We start from the raw sequence: 27483 nt of genomic DNA, 5'->3' as shown, positions 1-27483 counted from the left end.
GCGTCCAGGAAAGACGGGCATGGCAGGCCCCCCACGCAACATCAAGTGACTACCGTCTTCTGTTATCTAAGTCGACAGACATCCTTTTTAAGTATCAAGGCCAAGGCGTTTTGTTTTGGATTCTCCGATGGAACAACAGCTAACCTAGGCTGAGCATGGACCTGGGAGCCGGCGACTAAATGCAGCTCAAGTAATCAAGTTAACCCAGTTTCAGAGGTGAAAAGCAGCTCTGCACAGTGACCCTCCCCGGAGGGAGTGCGTGGCCCTCGCCTGGCGCAGGATGCTCTAGTGATGTCACCACCCACATCTATACACAGGGATGACAGTTCTGGCTGTTGAGCAGAATAACAACTGAATCTTTATTATTTCGCATGCCTTCCAGCTATAGATGCTTTCTTGTCCGTGTTCTCTGCCCTTGGCTTTTAGGCCTTGGCTCGTATCCAACGATGACATAAACACGCAAGAAGTTAACCGATACAAACGATTGTACGTTGCACAATGTCTCCTTGAAGTATTATTGCTCCGACTTTGTTTCCTTAAAACGGTCTCATACAGTAAGTGATTTGCACTTCGCATGACGAAGTATGATTGTTCCCCAAAAGAACTCATGCCAGAGCAGCCAGAATTAGGAGTCAGCTCCTTATTTACACAGGTGCAGCATCTTACTTTGGCATATCTCCCCATGGGGGAGATAGAGAAGATACGGGGGGCGGTGACAGACTGGCAGTGTCATAGCATCCTGAGGAGGAAAGCATTTCAAGGAGAACCTGATAAATACTGCCATTTATTTGCCTAGGAGACGTCAAGGGAAATGACTACCAAAGGGCCATTGGTTGGCCGTTGAGTGTGTCGCTTTCGACCTTTCATAAAGAGGGGTCAGTAGTATGGCAAGAACAGAAATCAGGTTTCAGGGATGAAGAAGCGAGGCAGGAAGAGGAAGCTCCACCATACACAGCCGATGGAGAAGTTGACCGGAAGGAGGACAGGTCACCGGGCAGAGAAGGCAGAGCAGGGTCACACGAGGGTGGCGAGTTTTCCGGAACCCTCGTGCTGAGCGAAAGGAAAGTGCCTAACGCTGTTCCTTTTTGCCAAGAAGCACGCCCATCTTCTCTCGCATTTGGGCCCAATACTTTTCAGGGTGGTTCAGGTTCCCAAGAGTCTGGCGCATAGTTGCGTTGGACCTATGATAATTGGTTTTATTCAGCTGATTGACTCTGGTTCCAGAGTACTTACTGTCTCAGTGTCCTTTCCTGCTTGCTCTGGAGTGAGCTGGTGCCGCAGCAAACTCGGGGAGCCCGGCATTCGCTACCTTCTAATGCGGTACAGGCATTGCTCAGAGACCTCCACAGTGCGCATGTCGAACGTGCCGCAAAGCGTGGGAACACCAACTAAGTCGCGAGAGTTCTAATGGAGGCCCTGATAATTTGTGCTTGGATAAGAGATACACGGGTCTTTTTAATTTCTTTTACAATATACCTAAAAAGCAACAATGATCGGCTCCAATAAGTAAAATTCCGTCATTGACTTAGCCTAGGATTTCAACAAAGTCAATTTTTTCTTGTTGTTTTATGTCTGTGCTCCAGTTTCAACATTTGGAAATGGCAGCAGGAAAAAAGAAACAGACATCTTTGAAGTTCTGTTATGTGGCCACACTTTAAAAAAATCTTATTTAGTCTTCATAAAAACCCAGCGTGGTATGGTGTTCTTAAGTTCCACTTTACAGCTGAAAACACGGAGTTTTAGAGAAGTGGCGACATGCCCCAGCTCATGCAGCCAGTAGCTGTAGCTTGACCCCAAGGAGACCTGGTCTTCCCGATGCACTCGCGAAGTTATGAAAACGTGGCTTGTGAAGGATCAGTCATCACAAATGGTGTTCTGAGAACATTAAGTTGCAGCCATTCGCAATTCGTTGTGACTTATATTCTCTCTTGGTGTCATCTAAATTCCAGATGATTGGTTCCAACACTCCAAGTAACTTCCGTTGGGTTTTCTTCTAGATGTTATATGTTTATGGACGTTTGTGGCACTTTAATTTCTTAATATGTTAAATATGGCATCTATACACAGGAACCACATGGCAGAATAATCCATAGATCTATAATAGAGCTGCTCATCTTCAACAAATAGATATTTCTCTGGCAAAATGGGTTTATTTGGGAACAACGAAGAATTGCAATTTGGGACCTGCAGTCTAATGGCGAGTCACATACAAGTCCAGAGAAACAAAGGAGGGAACGCTCTTTGATGGACTTGGGATGGGCTGTTGTAAACAAAGAGTCCATTGGAGGAAACTGGAAGTTTGAAGTATAGTGACTTTTCATTGGCTGAGTTATGGCGGTCTCCCATTGGCTGAGCTGTTACTGGGTGAGGAGGAACCTTTGCTGCTTCTGCTGAGGTCTATCTAGTTGTCACTTCCTGTCGGAGATGCAAAGTGCTTCTCTTCCTGACAAGGTCAGTAGTATACGTTGAGTGACAAGTGCCTGAGAATTCTCTCTTCTAGCCTCCAACTCCATTTTAAATGAGGTTTCTGTTTATTAATTTTCACAGAGCTAAAATAACTTTTTACCATCTTGGGTAGTACTAATTTTCCTGGAAAGAAGCAGATGAAATTCTTGTGTTTCAACATTGATCGTAATGCTACAATTCCATGAAAATCTCTTTAAAATGTATAAATGAGAAATATAAGCAATTAAGAGTAAAAATAAATTAGCTGGCATTGGAATCATATTAGTGTTGCTCAGCGTTGTTTAAATTATTTTCCAGTGGAACAGTGTGCTACGTAAAATGCATCAAGATGTTAAAATCAAATGATGATCTTAATTTTTAGAAAAGTTTTTGTAATACATTATTCTTAAGCCTTTGGCATCTGTCATCACTCATCAAATTCTGTAATCTAGCAATAGTATATGTGATTAAGTAAAAAAATTTTTTTGAATTACTTTAATCAATATTTTGTGCCGTTACAGAGAGTACCCCAACCCCCAGATGCTCGGCCACCTGAGCTAGTTTGACAAATTAAACCATCAATGAAGTTACTTTAAAATTATCCATTAAATGCACCACACAGGACAAATCAGCCTTATTACTGTAAAATATGGAAGGACTCCACTGAATGATTATGCAAATACTGATGTGTGAATTTTCCTTCTTTGCATTCAGCAAGTATAATAAAATGCTAATGAAAAAAAATCATGTCTTAGCTACAGCATAACAGTCTCTTTTTGCCTATTTATACATAAAATGCCAAAATAAACATTAAGAAAGCATTTGCAAAGAACATTTCATATTCCCCTTCATCCCCTCCAAGCAGAAAGCAGCAGCGTGAAATAGTTCTGTGGCTCTGTGCACTTCATCTCCTCAAGCTGCACAGTGCCCAGCTCATCTCCGATGGAAAAATATGATCATTTAAACGCAACAAGAGCATCTTTGTCAATAGGCCCGCCCCCTCCAACAGCAGCACAGAGCTGGAATTCACCTCGCGATTGGCTCTGCTTCCCGTAAACCAAGGAGCTGAGTAACCAAGAAGCCGGCTAGACCTCCCTCCCTTCCTGAGCTTTGAGGGCCAGGTCTTTGCGAATTCCACCCTTCCTTCCTGGAAGCCTGGACTCTAAGGGCAGTAAGAGAGAAATGGAAAAAACACACTCAACACACACACACCCCATGCTGACCTTTCATCTCTTCTAAGACGGTCTCTGTACTTTGCCATGGAGAGAATGCCCAGTGGATGCAATGCCAAGACTGGCTTCAGGAGGACTTTCTGATGGGTAGGAAAAAAATTATAGCCAAGGTTTGAAGGACACTAATGACATTCTCTGTGAAAAATGAGGGTGACATTGAAGTGCAGTAGCAGAACGCTGGGCGCTGTACCCAGAGGTGTTTTAAGTGTCAAACGGAGGTTTACATCACCTATATGGGTGGGTCAAGAGTAAAAAAGGAGCTTGTCAATATTCCACACAAGTACTTTTTAAAGAAACTTTTAATTTGAGATTAGTTTTGGATTTACAGAAAAGTTGCAAAAGTAGTTGTCATATATATACTCCACACCCAGTTTCCCTATTAATGTCATACATTAGCATGTACGTTTGTCTCAGCTAAGAAACCAACATCAGTGCATTATTATGATTAACTAAACTCCATTCTTTATTTGTATTTCCTTTGTTTTCTAGGATGCCCCATTACATGTAGCCATCCTATCCCCTTAAGGTTGCTCCAGACCTACACTACTGTTTTTAAATTATTAAAGTACAGTAGTAGGTGCTCTCGGATTTTATTATACATGCAATAATTAAGACAATGAACCTATGGCCAGGGACTCTGAATTCTGATCCTTTTTTCCCCCTGAGGAAGGAAACCCCTTTATTTCCCAACTCAAATTATTTTAAATGGTTGCGACTTCCTTGTGCCGGAGTGACTTTAGAAAGCTCTAGTAAATTACCTCCGTGAGACCACGGTTTGCTTCCCTCCAAAAATTCACTGCCGTCGTATCCACCAGAACAACAGGAAAAACTTTGTGGCCGTGGGTATTGTCGTGTGGGGGAGGGCTCTCTTCTTAATAATCAGGTATTTTTTAATTTTTTAAAAAGCAAGTGGTGACTAGGTTCACAAGGCAGGCTGAATGCAATGGCATACTTATTTTTAACTTAATGCATAACTAAATATAATGTACAATTTTGTGTATATGCGTATAACCATGATTACAAAAGAACATGAAACAAGGCTACTAAGACAGAGAATCTGAGGAGAAAACAGTTGTTTTCTTTAAAGGTCACAATGGCAAATCCTATTGACACAAGAGACTTGGGCTCCCATTATTCGGTTTCCTGCTTCATAAGAGGAAGCTCAGCCCAGCCTGCTTAACTGCAGAAACGTTGTCAGTTAACTAAGGTGTCCCACCTCTTCTGCCACCTCCCTAGCCCAGGCCCTGGTCACTGCATGTCTGGAACTGTCACAGTAACCTCGCTCGTTTCAAGTTTGGGTCATAGTCTCCTAATCACCTTCATTAGTGAACCCCTGTGGTCCAGCCTACACGGTACTGCTAGATTAGACCTCCTAAAATGCCATCTTTATGGACATATTTCCCTATCAAAAATATTCAGGGCTCTCCCATTTTCTAGAGAAGAAAATTGAAATGTTTAAAACTGGCACCAAATACTTCCTACAATTTAGTTCCAGCTTAAACCTTTCAATATTATTTCCGTCTGCTCTGGTTAACCGAAGTTCCTACAGCAGCCCAATATCCTTCCAGTTCACTCAGAACCTTCATGAAATTCACCGTCAGAATCATCATCAACAAACAGTTATTCTGCACCTCCACTGCCGAAAGCGTTCTTGCCTTGTGTCGCTGCTTAATTTCTTTCTTGAATCTCAGCTCAAATTTCTACCCTTTCTAAAAGATGCCCAGGTAAAAATCTGCCTTCATTTTTCTTTAGTTCACACCTACCCTCTTCCTGTAGTGACATGTGTCTCCTGAGAGCTCGTGGTTTCAGTGTGTACCCTTGACGTGTTGGCATATTTCCTCCTCCTCCTATTTTTCTGTATCTGTGTACTTGTATAGTGTCTGTACCATATTTGGATCATACCAATTAAATGATTTTTCTTTCTTTTTTTCACTTAATATATCACGAACACTTTCACGTCAATCAATATTTTTGAAATGTGATTTTTTAATGGTTTCATAGGGTATCTACATCAAATTCCACATTGTCTTAAGGCATTTATAAACAGTCAGACATTTAGATGTTTAAGTTGTCTCTCTCTTTTTTTTTTTTTTTTGGCTCTAATAAGTAATGCCGCCTGAACATTCTTACTCATCTCCAATTATGCACTTGAGATACATTCCAAAGAGTGGGCTTATTGAGAATGGTTTTTATTAGATTCTTGCTGTGTATTTCCAAATTACCTTCCTGATACGTTTTGCCAATTTTTTCTTCTGTCAGCCGTGTATGAACATGTCCATTTTATCTACTGCCTCGTCAGCACTGGGTGTTATAATTTGCTTATGCTGTGTGTTAATTGGGTAATTTAAGCCTATCTCATTGTAGTTTTATACATTCTGGTTGCAAGGCCTTTATCGGACGTGTTTTGCAAATATTTTCTCCCAGTCTGTGGCCGATCTTTTCATCACTTTAACAATATCTTTCTAAAAGTAGCTTTTGATTTTGATGACTTCCAGTATATCAGATTCTCATGGACTTCGCTTTTGACGTCATACCTAAGAGATCCTTGCCAAACCCAAAGTCACAGAGACTTTCTCCTGTTTTCTTTCAGAAGTTTTATAGTTTTGGGTTTTATACTTAGGTCTATGATCCATTTGGAGTTCATGTTTGCATATAATCTGAGATACAGTTTGAGGTTCATTTTTTTGGTGGTAATTCGTAAAAGATCAAAAATCTTTCCAGATGTCGAAGGCACGTTTGTTGTGTAAAGAAGTGGGGCGAACTCTGCCTTTAATGTAATATGAGTAAATCATTGCTACTGGTTCATATCTGGAGTCTAATTTGGGGCCTACCTCAGATTAGTGGATGAATGATTATTGGCAGAAAACCATACATTATGTTACCACTTAGGTTATTTGTTTGGGGGCTGGGTTTGCTTATTTCACCTAAACAATTAAGGTAATTGCATTCATTAATGTATTTATTTATACAACAAGCATTTTTGAGGACCTAAGAGGCACACGACGTTGTACTTCTTAGATGGCAAGGGAAAATAACTCCTTTGCAGTCCACAACTAACCCTTTTGCGATTAACATCTGATTTCTAGGATGACAGGAAGTCAAGGTAAGTAACTTTCTTGAACCACAAAATCATTAAGTGAAGAATCTGTCAGCATTAAGAGAGCTGGGCTGGTGGGAAAGTACTAAAAAAGATATTAAAGGAAGGACTGTGATAAATAAGGAAGTTTTGTTGTGAATATAGCTTGGAGTTATTTGTGAAATAAAACTTTTCTCGGTAACCGGCAGCGCTGCCAAGCCTTTTGATGGCCCGTTTCTCTGTGTAGGTCATCAGCTCGATGAGCTCCCTCTCCGAGTACTGCCTGCCTTCCATTCTGCGCACGTTGTTTGACTGGTATAAAAGGCAAAATGGCATCGAGGACGAATCACATGAATACAGACCGAGAACGAGCAATAAATCAAAAAGGTACATTTCTTTCACGAAAGGATTATGAGAGTTATAGTTTCTCGCTCTTCCTCTCTTTCTCTTTCTTTCTTCCTTTTTTTTTTTTTAATGTTTATTTAAGAAAAATTAAAATGAGAGTTGAGAGGCGTCCAAGTCTCCCTGCCCCTTCACACAGGTATGTGGCAGTAACTCCAGGGGCCCCTTGTTTGGCAGGTGGCACATTTGGAGCACTGGTCCTGCCAGCTGTCACAGGGAAAAGGCATTACAAGGCCTTGTTCCGGCATTGGTGGGGATGGGGTGCGAGGGCTCCGGGTTGTCCTTTGGCCTCCAGTCTACACTTAAAAGCAGGAGGGCTGCAGTAGGCCCCGCACGACACTGTCTGGGCGCTTCAGTCCCCGTCAGTGACCGAGGGGCCCCGTGGACCGTCTGGGGAGAGATGCGGGACAGGATATCAGCCGTGGCCCTGCAGCTGCCACTCTGAGCCATGCGACTTTGGGCAGCTCACCACCTCAGCATCTTTGTCAGCAGAACGGGAAGTCACATTATACCATCTCTAAGTTACTTTGTAGTGGAGACTTTTGTTTATTTGTTGTGTGATCCCCTTCTCTGGTGGATTTGAAAGTGGGGTGTGCTGCTGCGTGAGAGCGCTTTGGCAACCACAAAACCTACGGCCTCACAGTGAACATGTGTCCCCCACACATTATGCAATTACATGTCACATGTCTAAAAGCGACCCACTACAGCCAGGTGATAAGAACGTTTAATACGTTTACCTTTTTCTTCCTTTTTTTTTTTAATAAAAAGACTCTTAAAAGCAGATTTCTCCACATGAATCGATCATGCTTTTTTATACTTTCAAAGGTGGTAGACTAAAATTATTTTAAAAGCGGTTAGATTTCTCCACGTAAATTAATTATGCCTTCTTAATGCTTTTAAAGACAGTAAACTAAAATTAATTGCTCAGAAAATCGGATATTAGCTACTTCTTGTGACTTATCTCTCTCATTTTTCTTGACATTCCTAATGGTTTTTTAAAATATATAGACTTTTCTTGAAATTGAAGACCTGTAATTTTACCAAATTATATTTCATCTGAACTTGTAATTGCATTTTATAATAAGTTTGTGTTCATGCAAGATTCAATCATTTATCATTTTGTTTGGGGGAAAATTAATAACTTTTTCATGTTGAATATTTTTTAGTAGAAGGAATTTTTTCATTTAGATATAATTCACAGATAGTAAAATTTACCCTTTTAAAGCGTGTATTTCTGTGTTTCTCATGTATTCACAAAATGGTGCAACCATCAATGCTATTTTCATCGCTCCAAAAAGCAACCCAATCCTTACATCTGAAACGAGTATAAAATAATATTGGATGTCAACTCTGATTCAAAAATTAAAATTAAAAAAAGAATTGAGATACCAGAAAAATAATAAAAACACGTTCAAAAAAAAAAGAAACCCATACCAATTAGCAGTCTCTCATAAAAACTTCTTTAAAAAGGCAAATTTTAAAGGTAAAATTTCGATTCTGTGTCTGAAAGTGGTTCAGACTGACTAATAAATTGGATCATTTTACAATTTCTCTCATATGTTAGCTTATGAACAGATATTAAAACTTTCCTGGGGGTGGGGCGGTTTTAGTGAGTTGAATCAAGTGAGTTTTAGTTTTGTTCCTCTGTTTGGTCAGGATTTAGTTACTAAAACTAGATTTTTCATGAATTGATTGCTTTATGGATTGAAAATAAGAGTTTCTTTTTAAAATCTTACTGATTATTTTCAGGAGATCAAAGTAATTGCTAGATTCAAATATAGAATCAGGACAGTGAAATTCAACTCAGTAGCATTTTAGTTTGCATTTGAAAGTTTAAAATGAAAGAGAGAGAGAGAATATATGTTTGGGAGGAAGCCGAAAGAATGAGGGTCTCTAGAGCATGATGTAGCAAATAATGTGAGCTTCTGTTACTAGAAGAAAGAGGAACTTTGGTGAAGCATGAGCAGCTGAAAACTGTCCAATGTGACGGATGTGTATTTGGGTTATGATTTCTAAGATTAGTATAATATCAACATTTCAAGTGCCAAATAAATTTGTCAAATGTCTCTGGCTCCTGGTAGCTAGACCTCAAACCAGCAACAAAATCAAACTCATTATTGGAAAAGTATATATGTCTGGCTTTTATTTGAAAGCATCTATTGGCTTATTACATAAATTAGACTCTGGGGCTTAATTTGTTTTTTTTCCTACCAAGAACTACTTTATCAAGGTCCTCTGGCCGCCTTTGAAGAAACTTCGAGCCAGCCAGCGTGAGAATTTTCTCTCTGCTGCTACTTGTCTTTGAGGGACCCCTTCCGCTTGGTCTCCAGGCTTCCCGTTTCTGTCCTCCACTGTGTCTCTCCTTCACCTCTGGCAGGAGCGTGCTCTCGTTCTGGTGGGTCTTACAGGACGTCAGATAGGTGGTTTGGTTCACTGTCCTTCCTCCTGGCAGAACTCTTCATAACGATCCTGAATGAGTGGGTCCCGACCCTGTCAACGTTTCCCCCTTGAAAGTCAAAGCTGCAGGTCGCCTGCGAGCCTGTCCTGTCCACTGCCAGCCTTCGCTTGCCTTGATGAAGGTGACAGTTCCTCAAGAAGTTCTTTTTACACCTTAACTGTCGCCTTCCTTTCTGCTCATTCCCTCTGGACTGAAGAGGAAAACGTTCCATGTTTAAAATACTCTTATTTCGACAGTATCTGCCTGACAAGTCCAAATCCTCCCATCCTTTCTCGTCGGTTTTACCTAATATACAAGTACTCGTATATGTGTCTGGGAGACTATACTAAACTTAACACATGTTTTATTTAGTACTTGAGCAAACCTTTATGCGATCGCTGTGATCATCCCCATTTCGTAGGCGGAGGCATCGCTGCCAGCACAAGAGGCGCAGTTCTAACCCTGGACTCTCCACACTGTGCTGCCAGCCTCTCTTCCCGCTTCTGTGCCGGGGAACTCAGCCGTCACTTCATCTGTCTGTCTTTGTTCGACTCCAAATTAGCCCTCAGTCAGTGCATTAGATAAGTGGGAGGGCTTTCTGTCCTCTGACGGTGCTAATCCTGCTCCCTGACTTTCGCAGGCATTCAGATGATTCCACTTTGCCTCGTGCACCTCTCCTTCCATCCGTTTTTCAATCTTTCATTTACCGCCCCTTCCCGTCTTTCCTCCTTTTAGAGATCTCAAGGGCAAAAGGTCAAGAGGATGGGGACGGGAACAAAAGCAGCTCTGACCCTTTCTTCAGCCCCTGTCGCTCCGCTCCACTTGGTGATCACACTTTCCTTGTCTCTTGACTCCTTTTACAAGGTCCTCTCAACGCATACCTCTGGAGGGGTCGCCCTGTCTCGCGTCTGCATCCATTTGACAGATGAGAGAATTCCTGGGTTGAAACATCCCTTAGAAAAGTCCCCGAGAGGAGGTTATAGACTCACAAATAGCTGCTCAAGCTGACATGTTGCAAATGTAAGATTGGAGGTCAAGGATTCTGCCCTGGAGTTTGTCTGCCCGACCACACCGAAAAGAGAAATAGCATCAGCGTGCACAGGTCACCTCGGCAAGCTGGTGCCACCAAAATCGGTTCACAGTCCGTTGGAGACAAATCCTAGAATTTTGGTGAGTTATATCTCTCTGAGAATGTCTTCAGCATCAACTAATGTGAATATTTTCAATTTTACAGTGATGAACAGCAGCGGGATTATTTAATGGAAAGACGGGACCTCGCCATTGATTTTATTTTTTCTTTAGTATTAATAGAAGTGTTGAAACAGGTAGGTCACTCATTTAACGTTACTTTTAGATAAGATTTACGTATCTGAAAACTAAAGTATTTTTAAATCTAAGATTATTAAATTGTTTATGAATTTCAAGTACTGGGTCACGTGAATTTATTGATTGCAAAAGTCCATATATAGTTGTCGAGAAAACTCTTACTGATTTGATCTTTAATATTCCCTTCCAAGTTAAGAGCCGTCTTTTTTTTTTTTTTTCCAGATACCACTTCATCCTGTAATAGACAGTTTAATACACGATGTTATTAACTTGGCTTTCAAGCACTTTAAATACAAAGAAGGGTAAAGTAATTTCTCACCTTCGAATTTTGAAAAGGTCACGTGCTTAAAACAACATCGTTTGCTCTTTTCTGGTGACCAGGGGTCCTTAACTCGTCTCATCGTATCTCACTTAGGTACCTCGGCCCCAACACCGGCCACATGCACACTGTGGCAGACCTGTATGCAGAAGTCATCGGAGTGCTGGCACAAGCCAAGTGAGTAGCCATTGGAGCTTGTCACCATCAGGACAAACAGGGTCGCCTCTCTCTGCCCCACCCTGGCCCCCCTACCGGGAAGGGGGCATGCGTGAGTTTATGGGGGTTCTTATGCTGTGCGTGCCCTGTCTCCAAAACTGACCAAAAGGCCCACAAGGCAAATACAAGTCTCTTCCAATTTTTTTTTCTCCATTTTTTTTTTTCCACTTGACAGTTGACCCGGCTCCTACCAAGGGTCCGTGAGTTTCACACAGTTGCATCAGAGAAGGAGCTGGACCAGTTTTCTGTCCTCTCTGCCCAAATATTCCAAAGAAGTTTATCAGTTTTAAAAGTTTTTTCCGTATTCCATGAGTGGGCGGTTGTGATCTATCATCCATGAGTGGGAAAATTCCATTCTAAAATGTCCCTTTACTATAGACCTTACTTAATTCAGCTGAGCTAAAAATGTCCCATCCTCTCTCATGGAAACAAGTCAGGGGAAAATTCTCATTGCTAAATTTATCTGGCCTCATAACACTACTTAGTGGGTGAGAACAAAGTGGTGTCAGACCGTTAGCAACAACATACTTCTTCCAGAAGTGATGGCACGCCCCATCTTCATCTTATTCCACATCCACCCTGAGGCAGATTGGGCGAGACCCTGATCCTAGCCGGGCACAACGAGCCAGGGACCTCGTGGGACCCGGCAGAAGGCCCACGCGGAGCAACGGCATCACCCCGATCCTTGTGAAATGCAGCCCCGGAAGGGGATTTGTACCTTCAAGAGATGGAATTTCCTAATTTAGTAGCATGGAAATATCCGATTTATAAAGTATTTATTCAGCAATCTCAACTAACCAAAACATAGACAAGAACTCAGCAACAGACCCAAAAAACTCCTTGGGGTGACTTATTTAATCTCACCTAGTTTGTCTATTAATCTGGAATACCCATTTTTTTCTAACACACAAAAACATCAGTATGAGGGGGAAGAGAAATAGACGCACTGACGCCATTGAGAACGAAGAAGAACCACCAGAGCATACAAAAGAGCTGGATGTCAGCGATCTGGGCCGGTCTGCACGAGACTGCGTTGGACTTTTATTATAGCTGCTGCAGTCATTTAGGTTCATCAGCTCTCAAGAAAAAAAAAAAAAAAAAGCGGAATGCATTTTGGAGAGATTTCCATGGCAATTGAATGATAGAAGCATTGGCATTTTGAAGGGAGAAACTGTAATTAATGTGGCAAATTAATTCACGCGCATCTACTTCATTCCTAGAAAAGATCAGAAAAATGAGTTGTTAATATGTATTTTGGCTGATGTATCCAACCCTGAAAGTCTCAACATATTTCTTTGTAATTACCCCAGCATAGCTCTGTTATCCAATCGTTTGGGAAGTCCAACATGCCAAAAACAACATTTTGTGTTTTTATTAGTTTTTTTGCGAATTGCGCATAACGACGTGGTGGCTTCCGTAGCTGTGCGGATTTTGGGTTGTGAGAACTGAGAGACGAGGCCCTAGTTAAGGGACATTCGAAGGCCGTAGGAGTTTCCGTATTCGGTCAGATGTCCCAAGCCAACGTTTTCTTGCCAACAGTGGCTTTTTTTATGTTCTTATTACGTCAGTATTTGTCCCCGTTCTGCAGTAGTAGAACGTAAGAAACGCCTCGATTTGGGCAATGCTCCAGGACTTTGGAGTCACAAGAGAACCTGTTGGCTGGTGGGCTCTTGCCGTTAGCCGCAATGATACACGGTCTTCGCAGTCAATGTACAGGTAACCCTTACTGATGGCTGGTCCCACCTTAAACTGCTGTCATGCTGCGATCAGCACATTGCTTCCTTCCCTTAAGTACACTAGGACCATGGCGTCATCACTGCTTTAGAAAGGCGCTCCTTCCTTCGTCCTCAGGGGAGGGAAGGATGTATGCTTGTCTGGTACCAGGCATTTGGTGATCTCTTTTTAAAAATAAACTTGAGAAATGCGACAATTCTAATTTTAGATTTTATATCTAGTCCCCTGTGGTAATGCATATGAAACATTTTATTCATTACGATTTTAGTTATATAATGCTTAGTTTAGAGTTTAAGTTTTAGCAGAATCACGATTTTTGGTCTCACTAGTGATAATGTGCTTAATTCTTGTCCTGCAGAGAGAACTTTTTCACTAAGTGATATTTGCCCAAAGCATTAATTTTTTCAAAGTCAAGTTAAAATTAGGCTTTTTTTTTTTTAAGGTAAAGTGGGGTTTTTTTTTTGGTTAAAATCTGGTATATTCATTTAAACAGTGATGGTCACTCCTAAGATTCATAGATTTCAAAACTGCTTTCTCTTTATGATATAATTGTAATATATATATTCTTCTCTCACTTAGATTATATGTCCTATTCATTTTAAAGCAGAAGTTTATTTTATGTAAATGTGATAGCAAACCAAAGGCCAAGAAATCATTTAGTTAATATATTTACTAAAGACAGTAATAAACACTCAAGTCATGGTCATTGAAAAGAAATTTATTTTTCCCTAAAATTATTTTGTGGAAAAATAGACCTTAAGTACAAATAGATTTTTGGATTATTTTTATGCTAAAATAACATGATTATGTCATTTGGGACTTTTTAAAATAAAAGATAGCCATATTTATTTTTAAATGAGAAATAAATAGCCTTTCAGCCACTAACTCATGAGAATATTGAAACAGTGAGTTATACAGATAACCCGCCTTCTCCCGACTCCCCGTTTTAGTCATAGATGAGAATGGAAAACAGATGCCCCTTAGTATCCTGTGGTCTTCAAAACAATGTAAATCTAACCTATAAGACCCATTTCTTTTTTTTAACTCACATTTCAAAATTAAAACCGTAGATGATTTATTTAGAGTTTGGAAATAACTTGAATTAAAATAGAATTTCTAAAACTCCGGTTCAGAATTATTACATTTTTATAATCTTGGTTGAAAGGTTCACTTTCATTGCTTTCCTCGCCATTCTTGCTCCCAAACCTCATTCGTCTCTGCCCAGAGACCTCTGCTCGCCCCACAGCAGCTCAGACCCCCTCTGAAATCTCTACCCAGCTGGAAAGAGCCCCTCATTCTCCAGTGTCCTCCACTGGATAGTGTAGGAGGAAGTAATCTGGCCTTGGGCGTTCAACCTCCCCGAAAGGTCAGAGAGACGCAGCCAGAGTGCCAGGTACCACATGCTAACACACCTCGTGATGACATCATTATCATTATTGTTGTTATTCACGTGACTCACGGTCAATACTACAGTCTTATCTTCCCAATTAAACTGTACACTGTCACAAACTGTGCAACTGGAGTATGACGGAAATTGCTGGAATTGGCATCAGAAGACCTGGATTTGAGTCTGTCACTTTGATCTTCCAGATCCGTTTCTTCACTTATAAAGTGGAGAAGCATTCAGTGCCTGACTCAACAGGTTGTTGAAATAAAAATGTAAAAGAGAGTAACGTGCATCAGATGAACAGCATCTTACAAAGGTGTCTGATTGTTTTCCCTACTTATCAGCTTTAGCACATCGGAGTCACCTGCAGGGCTTGTTCAGCAAGACTGCTGGACTCACCCCAGTGCTGCTTATTCAGGGGGTGTAGGGTGGGCCAGGGAGTGTGTGTTACTCATAAGTTCCCAGGTGACGCTGACCTGGGGACCGCACTTTGAGGACCGCTGGTCTGGACATAACGTTGCAGGGATTCAGAGTTAGGGATTCTAGAGCCAGACACTTTGCTTATAATTCTGGCTCCGCCATTTACCAGCTTTGTGACTTCATTGCATTGCAAACTCTCTGCCTCGAGTTCCTCTTCTGTAAAATGGGTATAATCATAGTGCCCTACTAGAGTCGTGGGCATCGAATGAATCACTGAACATGAGGCCCACTGAACCTTGCCTGGCTTATCGTAAGGGCTATGTGTCTGCTTGCTGCTACCATCATCATCAATTTTCTTGAAAAAGTAGAAGAGAATGATGACATTAGAATTTGAAATTTAACTTTTATTATCACAATTACCCTCTCTAATCGTGTCTTGTTCCTAATTGATACTTTTTACTTGTGTGGAAACACAGGCTGGTAGTCTCAGGAAACAAAATACAGCGAGTCAGTGAGTCTTAGAACGCTTTCCTTGTTTTTTCTTTTTTCTTTTTTTTTAACAGTCAAACCGGCCCTCTCGGAAATAGTTTGATAGTTTGGGTAACTTTTATGTGTATATTTCATCACCCTCAGGTACTTTACAGATGTGCCAGTACTTTGCATCCTCTTAAGGTCTATTCTTTGTTTAATCCTATATGATGATGTTGTTGTCATCAATATTAATTATTAATATTGTTTTACTTTCACACAATACAAATGCTTTAAGCGCTTTTGGGACTGTGTCTTTTCAGCTGTGAACCCCCATACATGGGGAGCTTGTCCACCTTTTAGCTCTGATTTCAATGTCCCCATTACTAGATTTCCCTTCGACCTAGAAGTATCTTTTCACAATAATCATGAACCTAAAACTATAAAGCAAACCACACCATAGAGCTCTGGAAGCGGATGCAGGGACATCTCTGGGCCTAAGTTCTTTCCTGTCGCCGTCAGGACTGGCCGGCCTAGCACGTTATTGCTTATACGCTCATAACCGGATGCCTCATGCCCTCGGGGTCCGTAAATGTGCTGGGAATTGCTAAATCCAAGGAAACGGAGCTTGATTTGAGAGCTAGGCCATTTTGAGAGGACCTAAATAACCCCGGGTCGTCTCTCTAGCCTGAAAGAGACGTTGAGCATCTTACAGAATAAGAGAAGAGAGAAGATTGGACTCTTCCAAAATCCCCAGTGTCGAACCCTTACACAGTGATAGCCACTTGACTCTGACTGATTCTAAGGACCCCCCATCCCTGTCACCCCAAGATGCTGGAGGTCTCCATTATAGTCTGTTACTTAACAGATAAATGACTCGTGTTCTCTTCTTAGATTCCCTGCTGTGAAGAAGAAATTTATGGCAGAGCTCAAAGAATTACGGCACAAGGAGCAGAGCCCGTATGTCGTTCAGAGCATCATCAGCTTGATAATGGGGATGAAGTTCTTTCGAATTAAGATGTACCCGGTGGAGGACTTCGAGGCCTCTCTTCAGTTCATGCAGGTAATGTCATCAAAGAGCTGCCAGCTGGGACAGCGCCTTCCTGGGGGTGGCCGACCAGGGGTGTGAAAGCCTACTCGCTCAGGTAGAAAAGTCATACTTTTCCCTCAACATTTCGTAACAGGCTTTGTAACCAAATGATAGAGTCGCGGGCACAGAATTTCATTTTAGAGCTTAATATCATCTTTGGGACAGGGTGTCCAGTGGAATGTCTGGTTAACCTTTTTCCTCTTTTTTTACCCATTGGCTACATATTCTGTGAATAAACTATAGCTGATTCGTTTACTTTTTAGGGTTGATAGCATTGAATTGGCTATGTTAACATTCATGGTCATCAGAACTTTAAAAAATGAAGAAATCTTTTGTATTTATACTATAAGAGTCTATTTTTAAAATATCTACCAAACCATACAGGCTTAGGTGTCAGTTCCACGGCATTTATCATTATATGCCAGCAGAAGAATTGTTATTAATGAGGATTTCACAGAATGTGCAGCTTTATTAGAGTTTACAAAACGTTGGTACATGAAGGTTTTTTTTTTTTTTTCCATATTCTGCAAATCAGATTTAATGAGCATCTTAATCAATATAGAGCATAGAGCTAGGGTTATGAATACAGGTTCATACCCACCAGGACGGCAAGAGGCAAGGATAACAGCACGTGCTAGTGATGATGTGCAGAAAATGGAACCTTCATACAGTGCAGGTGGGAAAGTAAAAAGCCACAAAAGCTTTGGAAAATATTTCGGCAGTTCCAAGTGGCAGATCCAGCAATGCCACTTCTAGGTATATATCATAGAGAAATGAAAATATATATCCACACAAAAAGTTGAATGCCAGTGTTCATAGCAGCATTGTTCATAATAGCAAAAACGTAGATAAAACCGAAGTGTCCAGCTGATGAATAATAAACAAAACGCGATATATCCATACGATGGAATATTACTTAGCCATGAAAAGGAATGAAGTACTGACACATGCTACAATATGGATAAACTTGAAAATATCGCGCTAAGTGAAAGAAGCCAGTCACAAAAGGCCACATGTTATATGACTCCTTTTAAATGACTTGTCCAGAATAGGCAAATCCATAGAGACGAAGCAGGCGTGTGGGGCCGAAGGAAGGGGGTATGGGTGGAGAGGTTGGGAATGGCTGCTCAGAGGTGCAAAGATTCTTTGCAGGATAATGAAAAGGTCCTGGATTCGGTGATGGTGATCGATAGCTGTGCCGTGGTGTAGATGTGAAAAGCCTTTGAATCGTACACTTGAAACGGGCGGGTTGCAGGGTACGTGAACTGTATCTCAGAAAATCTGCAAAGAAATACATACAGGCTGCGTGTCAAATGTCCCGGGTTTGAAATCAAGCTCCAGCTCTGTGACCTCGGGCAGGTCAGACTTAACCCCTCCCAGCCTCACTTACCTTATCTGCAAAGTGGTGATAATGACAGCAACCGTAGACAGCGGTTCTGAGGATTCTTGGTGCATGGCGAGCACTCAGGGGCTGTTGACCATTATTATTTTTATTACTGATAATTCATGTATCTCCCTGCTTGAAGGGCGCTGTGAGAGCGTGTTTCTCACACACGCCACGTGATAGGGGTGGGGGGGACCACGATTCTGGAGACCATAGCTGCATTCTGTCACCACACCTTTCTGCACGGGCAGTGCCTGTCTTGGGCTAGAGTCTCGGTGAGATATTGACAGACTGGGGACTTTAGTAGCTGTTGTTGGCGAGGGTCCCAGCATCGACTGGAAATAAATGGTAGTAGCTAATGTAGATGGTGACGTGTCATCCCAGCCCTGGACTCTACATGAAAACAACAGCTGGTGAAGATCACAGTACGTTACTGAGCGGGGCTGGCAGAGTTCCGGACAGGCCCCTGTGTGATTCCCTGGGCAATGGAAATACTCCCACAGACGACAGTCCACAGGCGAAGACATCCTTGCTTGAGGAACTATCGCAAACGTTTCCTTATCTGAGGCGGGGCAGGGAGCCTTCCAGACTTGCTCGTAAAACTGAATCATAAAAACCCTGGGCTGATGAATAAAGAGCTCTGCATCCGGGGCCGTCAGGGCCTAAAATAAGTATGATGTCTCCTGCCTCTCTTCCTACATTTACCTTCTCTGGGCGTCTGCGTTTGTGGGTTAATCAAGGGCCCAGGGCCTCACACACAGTAGGCGGTCAACAGAAATTTGTTGGAAATGAATGCTGAGCAAATCAACGGGTGTCAGCAGGTGACTCTCTGCTTGCTGGTTATGTAGGTGCCATGTCTGTTCGGTGCAGTGGTTTGACATCGGAGTCGGAACTGGACAAGAAGAAAACCAGCCTCGGCGAATGTCATTCTGGCCTCGGCGAACTTAAATACGAAAACCGAGTCTGTGATTTCGTTAATAGGTTATGGAATATGCGACGTCAGTGTGTATGATGGAATTCACAGCTATTTCCTTAAATTCGTGCAAACCCTAAAGTTTTATGTGCGCATCTCACTCTTTTTCTGCTTGCCAGGAATGTGCACACTACTTCCTCGAGGTCAAGGACAAAGACATCAAGCATGCTTTGGCCGGGCTTTTCGTTGAAATTCTTGTCCCAGTAGCTGCCGTGAGTCGTTACGTTTTCATTTTTAAGAATTTTTCACATTCGTTTAGAGAAGGGAATTAATGTAACGTTAACATGCATCTGTGTTTCAGGCGGTGAAAAACGAAGTCAATGTCCCCTGCCTTAGAAACTTTGTTGAAAGTCTCTATGACACCACGCTGGAACTCTCTTCTCGGAAGAAGCATTCCTTGGTTAGTAACAGTGACAAAACCGCAGAGACAAAAACTCTCTGCTTTGGCGGGATCCGTTTGAGGGCACTGACGGGGGCCTCACCCGCAGCTCGCCCAGGTACAGGCAGCGTTTCAAAATGCGGAGCTCGCCCTTCACGTCGGTCACGGTTGACTCACGGTGACGCGAGGGGTTGAGGCCATGTCGCCTCGACTGATGCTTCTGGTCCTAAGGGTTCTGTCGTTCACTTCCAGGGTTGGCTTAACTTGATTTCTGCTTTAGTTTCTGAGATATTTTCCCTCCAATCTGAAGCTGAAGTTTATAATCACAGGTTCTCTTCTCATTTCCAGAGTCTTCCCAGGCTAACCCTATCCCGATATTCAGAACTAAAATGGACCAGGCAGGGCGGGGGAGGGGGGTGGTGGCTGGGACACAGGCAGTTCCCTGGGGGCATGACTCTGTCATGACTGAGAAAACGATTTTGAGGGGAGCTTTTGCGCTGAAGAGCAGCATAGAAAATTATTTGAAATTACTACAGCCTTTTGCCCTCAGTGGTCAATATAGCTCTGGCTCGTGGACCAACAAGGGGTCTACCAGCTGTCATTGCAACAGTGTGGCAGAAGCTGCCCGCCTGGGTCGCTGCTCGTCGGCATGGTCTATGCTGGCCTGCCAAGTACGGGCATAGTCACCACTGTCCCAGCAGATCCGCTGCTTGGCCGGCCCTGGGGATGAAGCCGCTCATTTGTCTGCATTAGGTGGTCATCATGACGAATTGCTTGGCTGTGTGTTGTTTTTGTCCGGTTTTGTTTTTAGGTTACTAGCTAGCATTAGAGCTGCACTCGGTGGCAGCAATAGTTCAAAATCAGTTTAAAAATAAGTTACTAAAAATCAGATCCAAGTTAATGAGTCGTTAAGCACCGAATACCATTGGGGCAATTGTTTTTTGCTAATTCGAGTTAACGCTCGGTTTAAATCTTCACTAGCCGTAATTTTGAGTGCCATAAAGGCGTACGCTGTCTGGTTCAGCTAAGTGATGACGGGTTCTGCATATATGTTTTTGGGTGGCCGGCCACCCATCAGCTTTTCTGTCTTCTCCAGTTGCTGCAGGAAATTTGGCCCCATTAGGCAGGAAGAGCATAGTAGCACCTCTGTTTATTCCGTCATAAGCAAATTCCTTCTGTGGTTAGATTTGTCTTGGTGGAGTTTACCAAAGCAATAACATTTCTTTTAGGAATCTTCCTTAATTACAGGAAGATTACATGCAAAAGCAAACACGTACATCTACCTCTAAGTCGGGGACACGCTAGTCGATGTTTATGAGCGAAAAAGCCAGGAACATTTTCAGAATGAGCGAGCCTTCCTGCTTTCCTTCTGAGGACTGAGAGGGAGCGAGGAAAATGAGTTTGCTTTGAAAATTTATAACCGGAGGCTAAATCAGTGATTTTCGCTTATCACACACTTGTACACTATACAGATCTCTAGATTATTCCATCTCCACCGTCATCAGAAAGCGTTGGTGAAATGTCCACCTCTGTATGGCGCCCGTTGGGCCTAATCGTGTTCTGAGATCCCCTTTATTCTGGTCTATACAGGCCACAGAGGGAGGTGGTTGGCTGTGGCCCCCGAGAACGCGTGTCACCTGGTGTGTCAGAATATAAACCCTCCTGTGACCTCATCTCCTTTCTCCTCAGGCCTTGTACCCTCTGGTGACCTGTCTACTCTGTGTCAGTCAGAAGCAGCTGTTTCTAAGCAGGTGGCACATTTTCCTCAACAACTGCTTATCCAACCTGAAGGTTAGTATTTGCTGGCTTTTCTTAAACAAAAAACTCTTAGATAAAAACATATATAGTTCTTAATCGGATATCTGTGCTTCTGTGAGCGTTTGTGGGACAATTGTCCTGTACTGTTGAAATAATGAAAAACACATTAATTAGAGTTGTTCTTATAAATTACAGCCAGTTCTAAAAGGTGAGTAGTGATAAGAGAAATCACAATAAACTGGGGGTAATCTTTTCTAATAAGGTCACTTTGAAAGTAAAATTAAATGCTCTTCTGTATTCAACTATTGTCGCAATAAAAAAAAAACTATAAAAAAATCTAAATGATTTTAAAAAAGGGAAGTCATACTTCATTGGTAGAAGCACGTGAATTGATTTCAGAAGCTCCTCTACCCCGCCCTTCCCCCAATTCTAGGAACATTCCTGGGGTGAGGGGGGTTTCCATTCTGTGGGCGGGTTGACTTAGTAACAGAACACACTTATTTCCCGCCACTACTCTTCATGATCGTTTTAAGGCGCTGTATTCCGGCCACGCGTCTGCAGGTCAGTGCTGAGCCTTCACTGAGCGAGTCTCCTTGGGGAGGTGGCACAGGCGGCTGGGGAATGTGGGGGCAAAGTCACGGTTCCCGAGATGCAGGAACCTGCAGTGACAGCAGCCGTAACGATTCCCTCTGAAACTGGCTTTGTGCCTTGAGAGTGATGAGTACTTTGGGGCTTGTAGTGTGACCTATTGGCAAGAGACAACTAAATGAAAGTCATCCCAATGTTGGTGCGCCTAGCACATGGGTTCCATAGTCGTCCCCAGCTGTGTGCAAAGATGTCGGATTTCTTTTAGGAAGCTGATATTCACTCCTTTAGAACTTTTGAGAAATGTACTGGCTCATACAATCCTGTGTGTGCTTATATGTGTCGCCTTTTCTTTTTCGTTCTAAGATATTTTAATTTGGTGAAGTAGTTAAGATTAATTATATTACTTTGGCATTTATCATAATTACATGATAATCTGCACTAGAGCTGTTTTAAGCATCGGCTATATACTGGCTTTAAAGGCTGATGGTGAAATCCAAGATTAGAATCACTTATTCTCTTCAAATTGGCACTGAACTATAAAAGCAGTGGATATAGGGTTAAGCTTTTAAGTATTCTGAAAAACAAAACTTTTTCAGGGTGATCAACTGTGACATAATGGCCACTTTGAGGTATTTTTTTAGGGATTTATCCATCTGTCATAGAGCTCTAACACATGGCCCAGTATCTTTCTCGTGTGTGATTTGGTCCACTTTTAAGTTATCCAGTAATTGGTTCCAGCTAAACATGCTTTATTGTTATTATTTTTTTTTAATTTTACATTTTACCCAGATAGAAAGTGGTCATTTTGTTCAAAACAAAGAAGAGAAATTATGATATGTTCACAGTGCATTTTTCGGTATCTATTATGCCAAATGTGCTTGTGATGAATTTTAGTTCAAATTATATTTTGTATGACAGTTTACTGTTGTGGCCAAAAAGACCAAAATTTTTATTGTTTAAAGTTGGGATTGAAATACAGCAGCATAATCTTACTTTGGAACTTAATTGCTTCAAAGTTAGAACATTGTTTGGAACTCTGGTCAAAGGCCGCCCAAAAGACTTAATGACAGGGTTGTCAGTGGCCCTACAGAAAGATGTTTCTCCATACAAACACTTCAAGCTTTGGGATTTCATGAAAGGGAAGGGCAGTAGATCACAAAGAGTCAGTAGGGTAGAGGCCGAACCGCATTCCAGAATTCAGCTCAGTTCATCAAGTGTTTTACAAAGTGGTCATGGAATGAGGTGCTGGGGAAGGTTCTGGAAGTCAACTATAAAAGCAACTAGATATAGAGTTCCCGTCCTCTAGGAGCTTGGCCTTTCTTTGGGGGATGTTATGTAATGAGGTTGCAAAACACGTGGCACAGACGTGGCAGGTGAAGAGCTGGGAGTAGGGAGTGCCCTGTGCCGTTCCTAGAGGTCTGGACCCCGTGAGGCGGGAAAGGTAGTTATTAGGCCAAGTAAAGGCTGTGATATTTTGCTTTATGGGTAAAAAATTGTTGGAAATTCACCCCATGGAGGCTAAAAGACATAAAAATATCCTTGACGAGTTACAATCAAAAGGAAATTATATCACATATGTTTAGAAGTAAACCCAGTATGGATTAAATGGGACCATTTGAAAATGTCATAAATACACAGAAAACCTTCCAACACCTCATGAGTCCTCAGTGTGTGGGGGCAGGATGGGGGGCGGGGAGAGCTGAGGAAAAACTAACATGGCTTCAGAAGTGTCATGTCATAAAGGACCAGCAAACCCATCTTCCCCCATTAGCCTTCCCCTTTCTCCCTCCATCACCCTCCCTCCCGGGGTCCCCCCTGCCCCACGCATGCTTAAGTAATGAGCCTGGGCTTTGAACCCAAGACATTGAACTTGGCAGCCAGAAAGAAACCCCAAAAGTTAAGAAACATATTTACTCGACAACTGATAACAAGAATAGTTCTCAGTCCTTCGAGCTCGGTTATGAACCAGGTAGGGGCTCACATGCATTGTCATGGGTCGTTATATAAATGTCACAGGCCACACTGAGTTCTCCCTGTGTTTTCATGGGTGCTATTGATGCTTTTCTAGAAGTTTTGCCCAGATAGCCAGCCACTCCTCATGTGAAACTGAAACATTAGTCAGCCTAGCTCCATCGTCCTAGAAATCAAAGTACGGAATTTAAAAAAAGGTTCTCCTCTTCTCATCTCAGTCCCTGCTTGAGCTAGAACTTGAACGCATTCCTTTATTCAGTCGGTCACTCGGTCAACAATTCTCTGCACGTGTCCCAGGCAGTGTTGTAGGTGCTGGGGATGAGTGGTGAGTAAGACAGCAACACACTCTGGTCTCTCAGACCTTGTGATTTAGTGGGGGAGGCAGACGGTAAACAAGTAAACACAGGTGTGAGAAAAAACACTTCGGGTAGCGGTAACTGCTAGAAAGAAGATCGAACAGGATGTCATGATGGAGGGTGACGTACTAGAGTCGGGCACAGGCAGGGCGGGGGGCGAGAGGAAGGTCTTTTAATTTCTCCTAGGGATCTCAAAAAAAGTGCGCTTGTCAGAAATGATTTGCTGAAACTTGTCTTCGGCACCTAATACAGATTTGTGTGTAATGGGCAGAGTGAAGTTCAAGGAGGGCTTGTTTTAGCTTTTCATATAATAGTAAGTGTATTAATATCTTTATTTCATAAGTGGAGCCACTGAGAAATAGATTAAGGATCCCAGTCTGCCCAAATGCATTAAAATGTGTGGCGCCATTTATTTGAAAACAGCTACTGTTCTCTTCAGAAATACCAAATTTAAACGAGCGGGACAGTATTAGCTATTTTAAATATTAATTTTCAAGAAGTAGTTATTCTGCTTTGCTATTAACCTTATTTCTAAAAATGAGAACATCTCTTATCACCCGTTTCAGATCTGTCAGAGGCACATTTCAGAGTGGAATACACAGATTCTCGTAGCGCCTATAAACTGAGTCTAAAAATTAACGATCAGATGACAGGCGTATTACTTTTCATGAATTCCTTATTTATTCAGCCATTGAATAGGGACGTGATCTCCGTAAATTGCCGGTACAGTAATTATAGAGGGTATTCAAAACTGTAGCATGTATGTTATATGGATAATATAGTCATGAAAAAGAGTAAAATACGAGGAAAGCAAATTGATTCAAGTATCAAACGGAAATGCCACGAAGAATCAAGGTCTTGACTGTGACGTGCAAGGGAATACAGCAGGGAGAAATTCGTTTACCTGAGTGGCTTTCATTGAAATAGAAGAGAAAACCAGAAGGTATCTGAGTATGACAGGATCGAAAGGTGACTAAAATTGTTTGTCAATCTGTGGCGATAGATGTTTACCTTAGCGTGCACGAGAATCTCCAGAAACGCACAGGTGACTTGGCGTCCACTCACGGACCTTAAACTCTGGTCTGTCCGGTGAACCTGTCACCAGTTAAGTTATCGGTGGATTCAGTCCTCTCTGCTTGTCACTGTTTGCAGTGAGTTGCTGTAACTAAGTCAAAAGCAACATTTAGAGCAGACGGGTATGGTGTCGGGCAGGCTGGCGTGTCACATGACCAGGGTGAAGTGCAGGGGTCCAGGAAAGGTTCACCCCGAAATCTACCAGTTTGTTGGATAGTTTTATCAATGCAACTTCAGATCCATAATTAATCTATCGGTTAAATAGTTAATGGAAAAGCAGTTTCCAATGAGAGAACACACTTTCGATCTCGAAGTAGAGTTCTTTGACGCAGAAACCAGTGGTTTGAGTCATGTGCTAAAAACATCTGCATCTTGGAAATATACATCCAGCCCCTATTATGTTAGCTGCTATGGGAACACAAAGGCAATGAGGGAGAAGTCCTGCTTTCAAGCAGAGAGCAATCCGGGATGTTGCCGGTAGCACCTCTGAGCAGCCGCCACATAATACTAAACTGAAGTGGAAAAAAATTGACGCTTTGAACACCCTGGTCGCCCAGGTTCACATTCTGGCTCTGCCACGTGTCAGCCCTTCCGTGCCTCATGGCTCGAGAGCATCACAGGATCTGCTTCCCAGGTTGTCGTGAGCATTAAAATCAGTTAAAGTATTGATCCGAACTGAGAGCAGCACCTGACGTCCTAAGCACGGTGTGTTGTATACACTGCAGTTTCTGAGAAAACAGCCCTTGGGGAGCAGAAGTCGGTTGCTACCCAGGCTGTCATTCACGAGCCTGATGACTTCGAGCGAGTCATTTGGCCTCTTTCCATGATAGAATCCCTCAGCGGATGTCGTGGTATGTGAAGCACTTTTGAAATATCAGAATGCCATGCGCATGTAAGATGTTCCGTGATGTCACGTGGATTAGCTTCGGCTACACGGAAGGGGTTGCCTGCCACGTGGGTTCTGTGTAAAGAAATCTTGCTTATGCATCAAATTTTCAGCTGCTACTCACGATGTGCTTTGTAAAAATTTGGTGTTTACCGGTAACCTGCTGTATGGCAGTCACTGAGGACACAAAGACGAACCACCCAGAATTCCAGGAGCTCAGAGTCTGGCGAGAAACACACAAGTAAGGGGATAGACTAACGTTCTAGAAGCTGAGAGCATCGTATCCCCCCTGGGATGCTTTCTAGGTTGCTCCAGGCTCCTGGGCGAAGCTTAGCTGCTAGTGGCCCTACCCCAGGGGGACTCAGTGTGAGATGAGGCACGTGACAGAACCCTGAGCACTGCACGAAGCGCCTGTGACACACGGATATGCACCAGCAAAGGGATTCACAGAGGAGGCAGCACTCACACCCCCGGCATGCGCAGCCGGAGTCAGCCCGCACCACCCGCTGCCTGCGGGGCCCTGGGGCCTCGTTCGTAATCCGGTTTTGGGGCAGCGGCAGAGCGCGGTCCCTGTGCGTGTTGACTTGCTCCATTCTCTGCAGACCCCAGGGAGGCAGATGGGGTTCTCATGGCTCTTCACAGGGAAAATGGGGGCCCAGAGAGATGAAGGACCTTCCCCCAGGTTGGCCGCGCCCCGCACACTGCAGAGCCGGTCGGGTGCAAGCCCAGGCACGCGTGCGTGCGGTCTGCTTTTAACCCCACTCAGCACGTCGCGGACGTTTGCGAGGTGCAGTCAGTGGAGGAAGGATAGCTAGAAGTCCTGAAATAGTTTAGTAGTTTAAAGTTTCCTTATGTCACCAAGACGTTCAATAGAATATAAGCTAATAATCTTACCTGTTTTACTAACAGGCAAAAAAATTCATCCTTTATGTATAAATGTATACATCTAAAAAGTTGGGGCTTTTTTTTTTTTCCTGGAGCTAGAATACTTATAAAGTTTATCTGGAACAATAAACATGCAGAAATATCTGGAAAAACCCTAAGAAGAAAAAGAGCAGGGGCCAGTGGAAGGTAGGCCCTACCAGATAGTAAAATGCATTCTAAGGCCTCAAAAATTAAAATGGTGTGGTATTCGTGCGTGAACAGACAGACGAACAGAACGAAGAAAGAAATCCAGAAACAGACTGAAGTGTGTACAGAAATGTAGAATGTTATATTGACCACACTAAAAAGTTACTTTAAAACTACATAGAATAAGAAACTTAGCTTTCCTAAATCTAAAAATCTACTTCCTATAATCTCCCTAGAATTTATTCACGAGACGTCTTTATTCAGAAAATAGTTCAAAGATAAACTTTATCCTAGGTAATTTCTAAACAGTTACGATTTCTACAAAAACCCTAAGAATACGGCAGCTAAAACAGGACAAGATACACGAATAAGCGAAGGGGAGACGTAACGTAAAGCAAAAGACCTGTGAGAAAGTCGAGTGTTTTAAAGACAGTTTAGCAAACACGTATCAGTCCCCTGCAGAACGGGGGGACCCAAGAGATGTCGGGGTG

At 42.6% G+C, this 27483-nt stretch overlaps 1 protein-coding gene across 4 annotated transcripts in view; it reads left to right on the top strand.

Moving 5' to 3' along the window:
• The window catches only part of FRY (FRY microtubule binding protein), a 261839-nt gene that overhangs the window by 123254 nt on the left and 111102 nt on the right, over window positions 1-27483 (top strand). For all 4 annotated transcript variants that reach the window (XM_025046870.1, XM_025046863.1, XM_006904798.3 and 1 more), the window contains exons 4-11: window positions 7001-7140; window positions 10827-10917; window positions 11141-11220; window positions 11334-11414; window positions 16357-16525; window positions 19029-19121; window positions 19211-19309; window positions 20978-21079. In XM_025046870.1, the coding sequence (XP_024902638.1) occupies window positions 7001-7140; window positions 10827-10917; window positions 11141-11220; window positions 11334-11414; window positions 16357-16525; window positions 19029-19121; window positions 19211-19309; window positions 20978-21079 (855 nt within the window). The remainder of the gene's footprint in view (window positions 1-7000; window positions 7141-10826; window positions 10918-11140; window positions 11221-11333; window positions 11415-16356; window positions 16526-19028; window positions 19122-19210; window positions 19310-20977; window positions 21080-27483) is intronic.

This window comes from Pteropus alecto, unplaced genomic scaffold, assembly GCF_000325575.1.
Source record: "Pteropus alecto unplaced genomic scaffold, ASM32557v1 scaffold80, whole genome shotgun sequence".
In the NCBI taxonomy this organism is placed as follows: Eukaryota; Metazoa; Chordata; class Mammalia; order Chiroptera; family Pteropodidae; genus Pteropus; species Pteropus alecto.
This window is presented reverse-complemented; position numbering and strand designations above follow the sequence as displayed.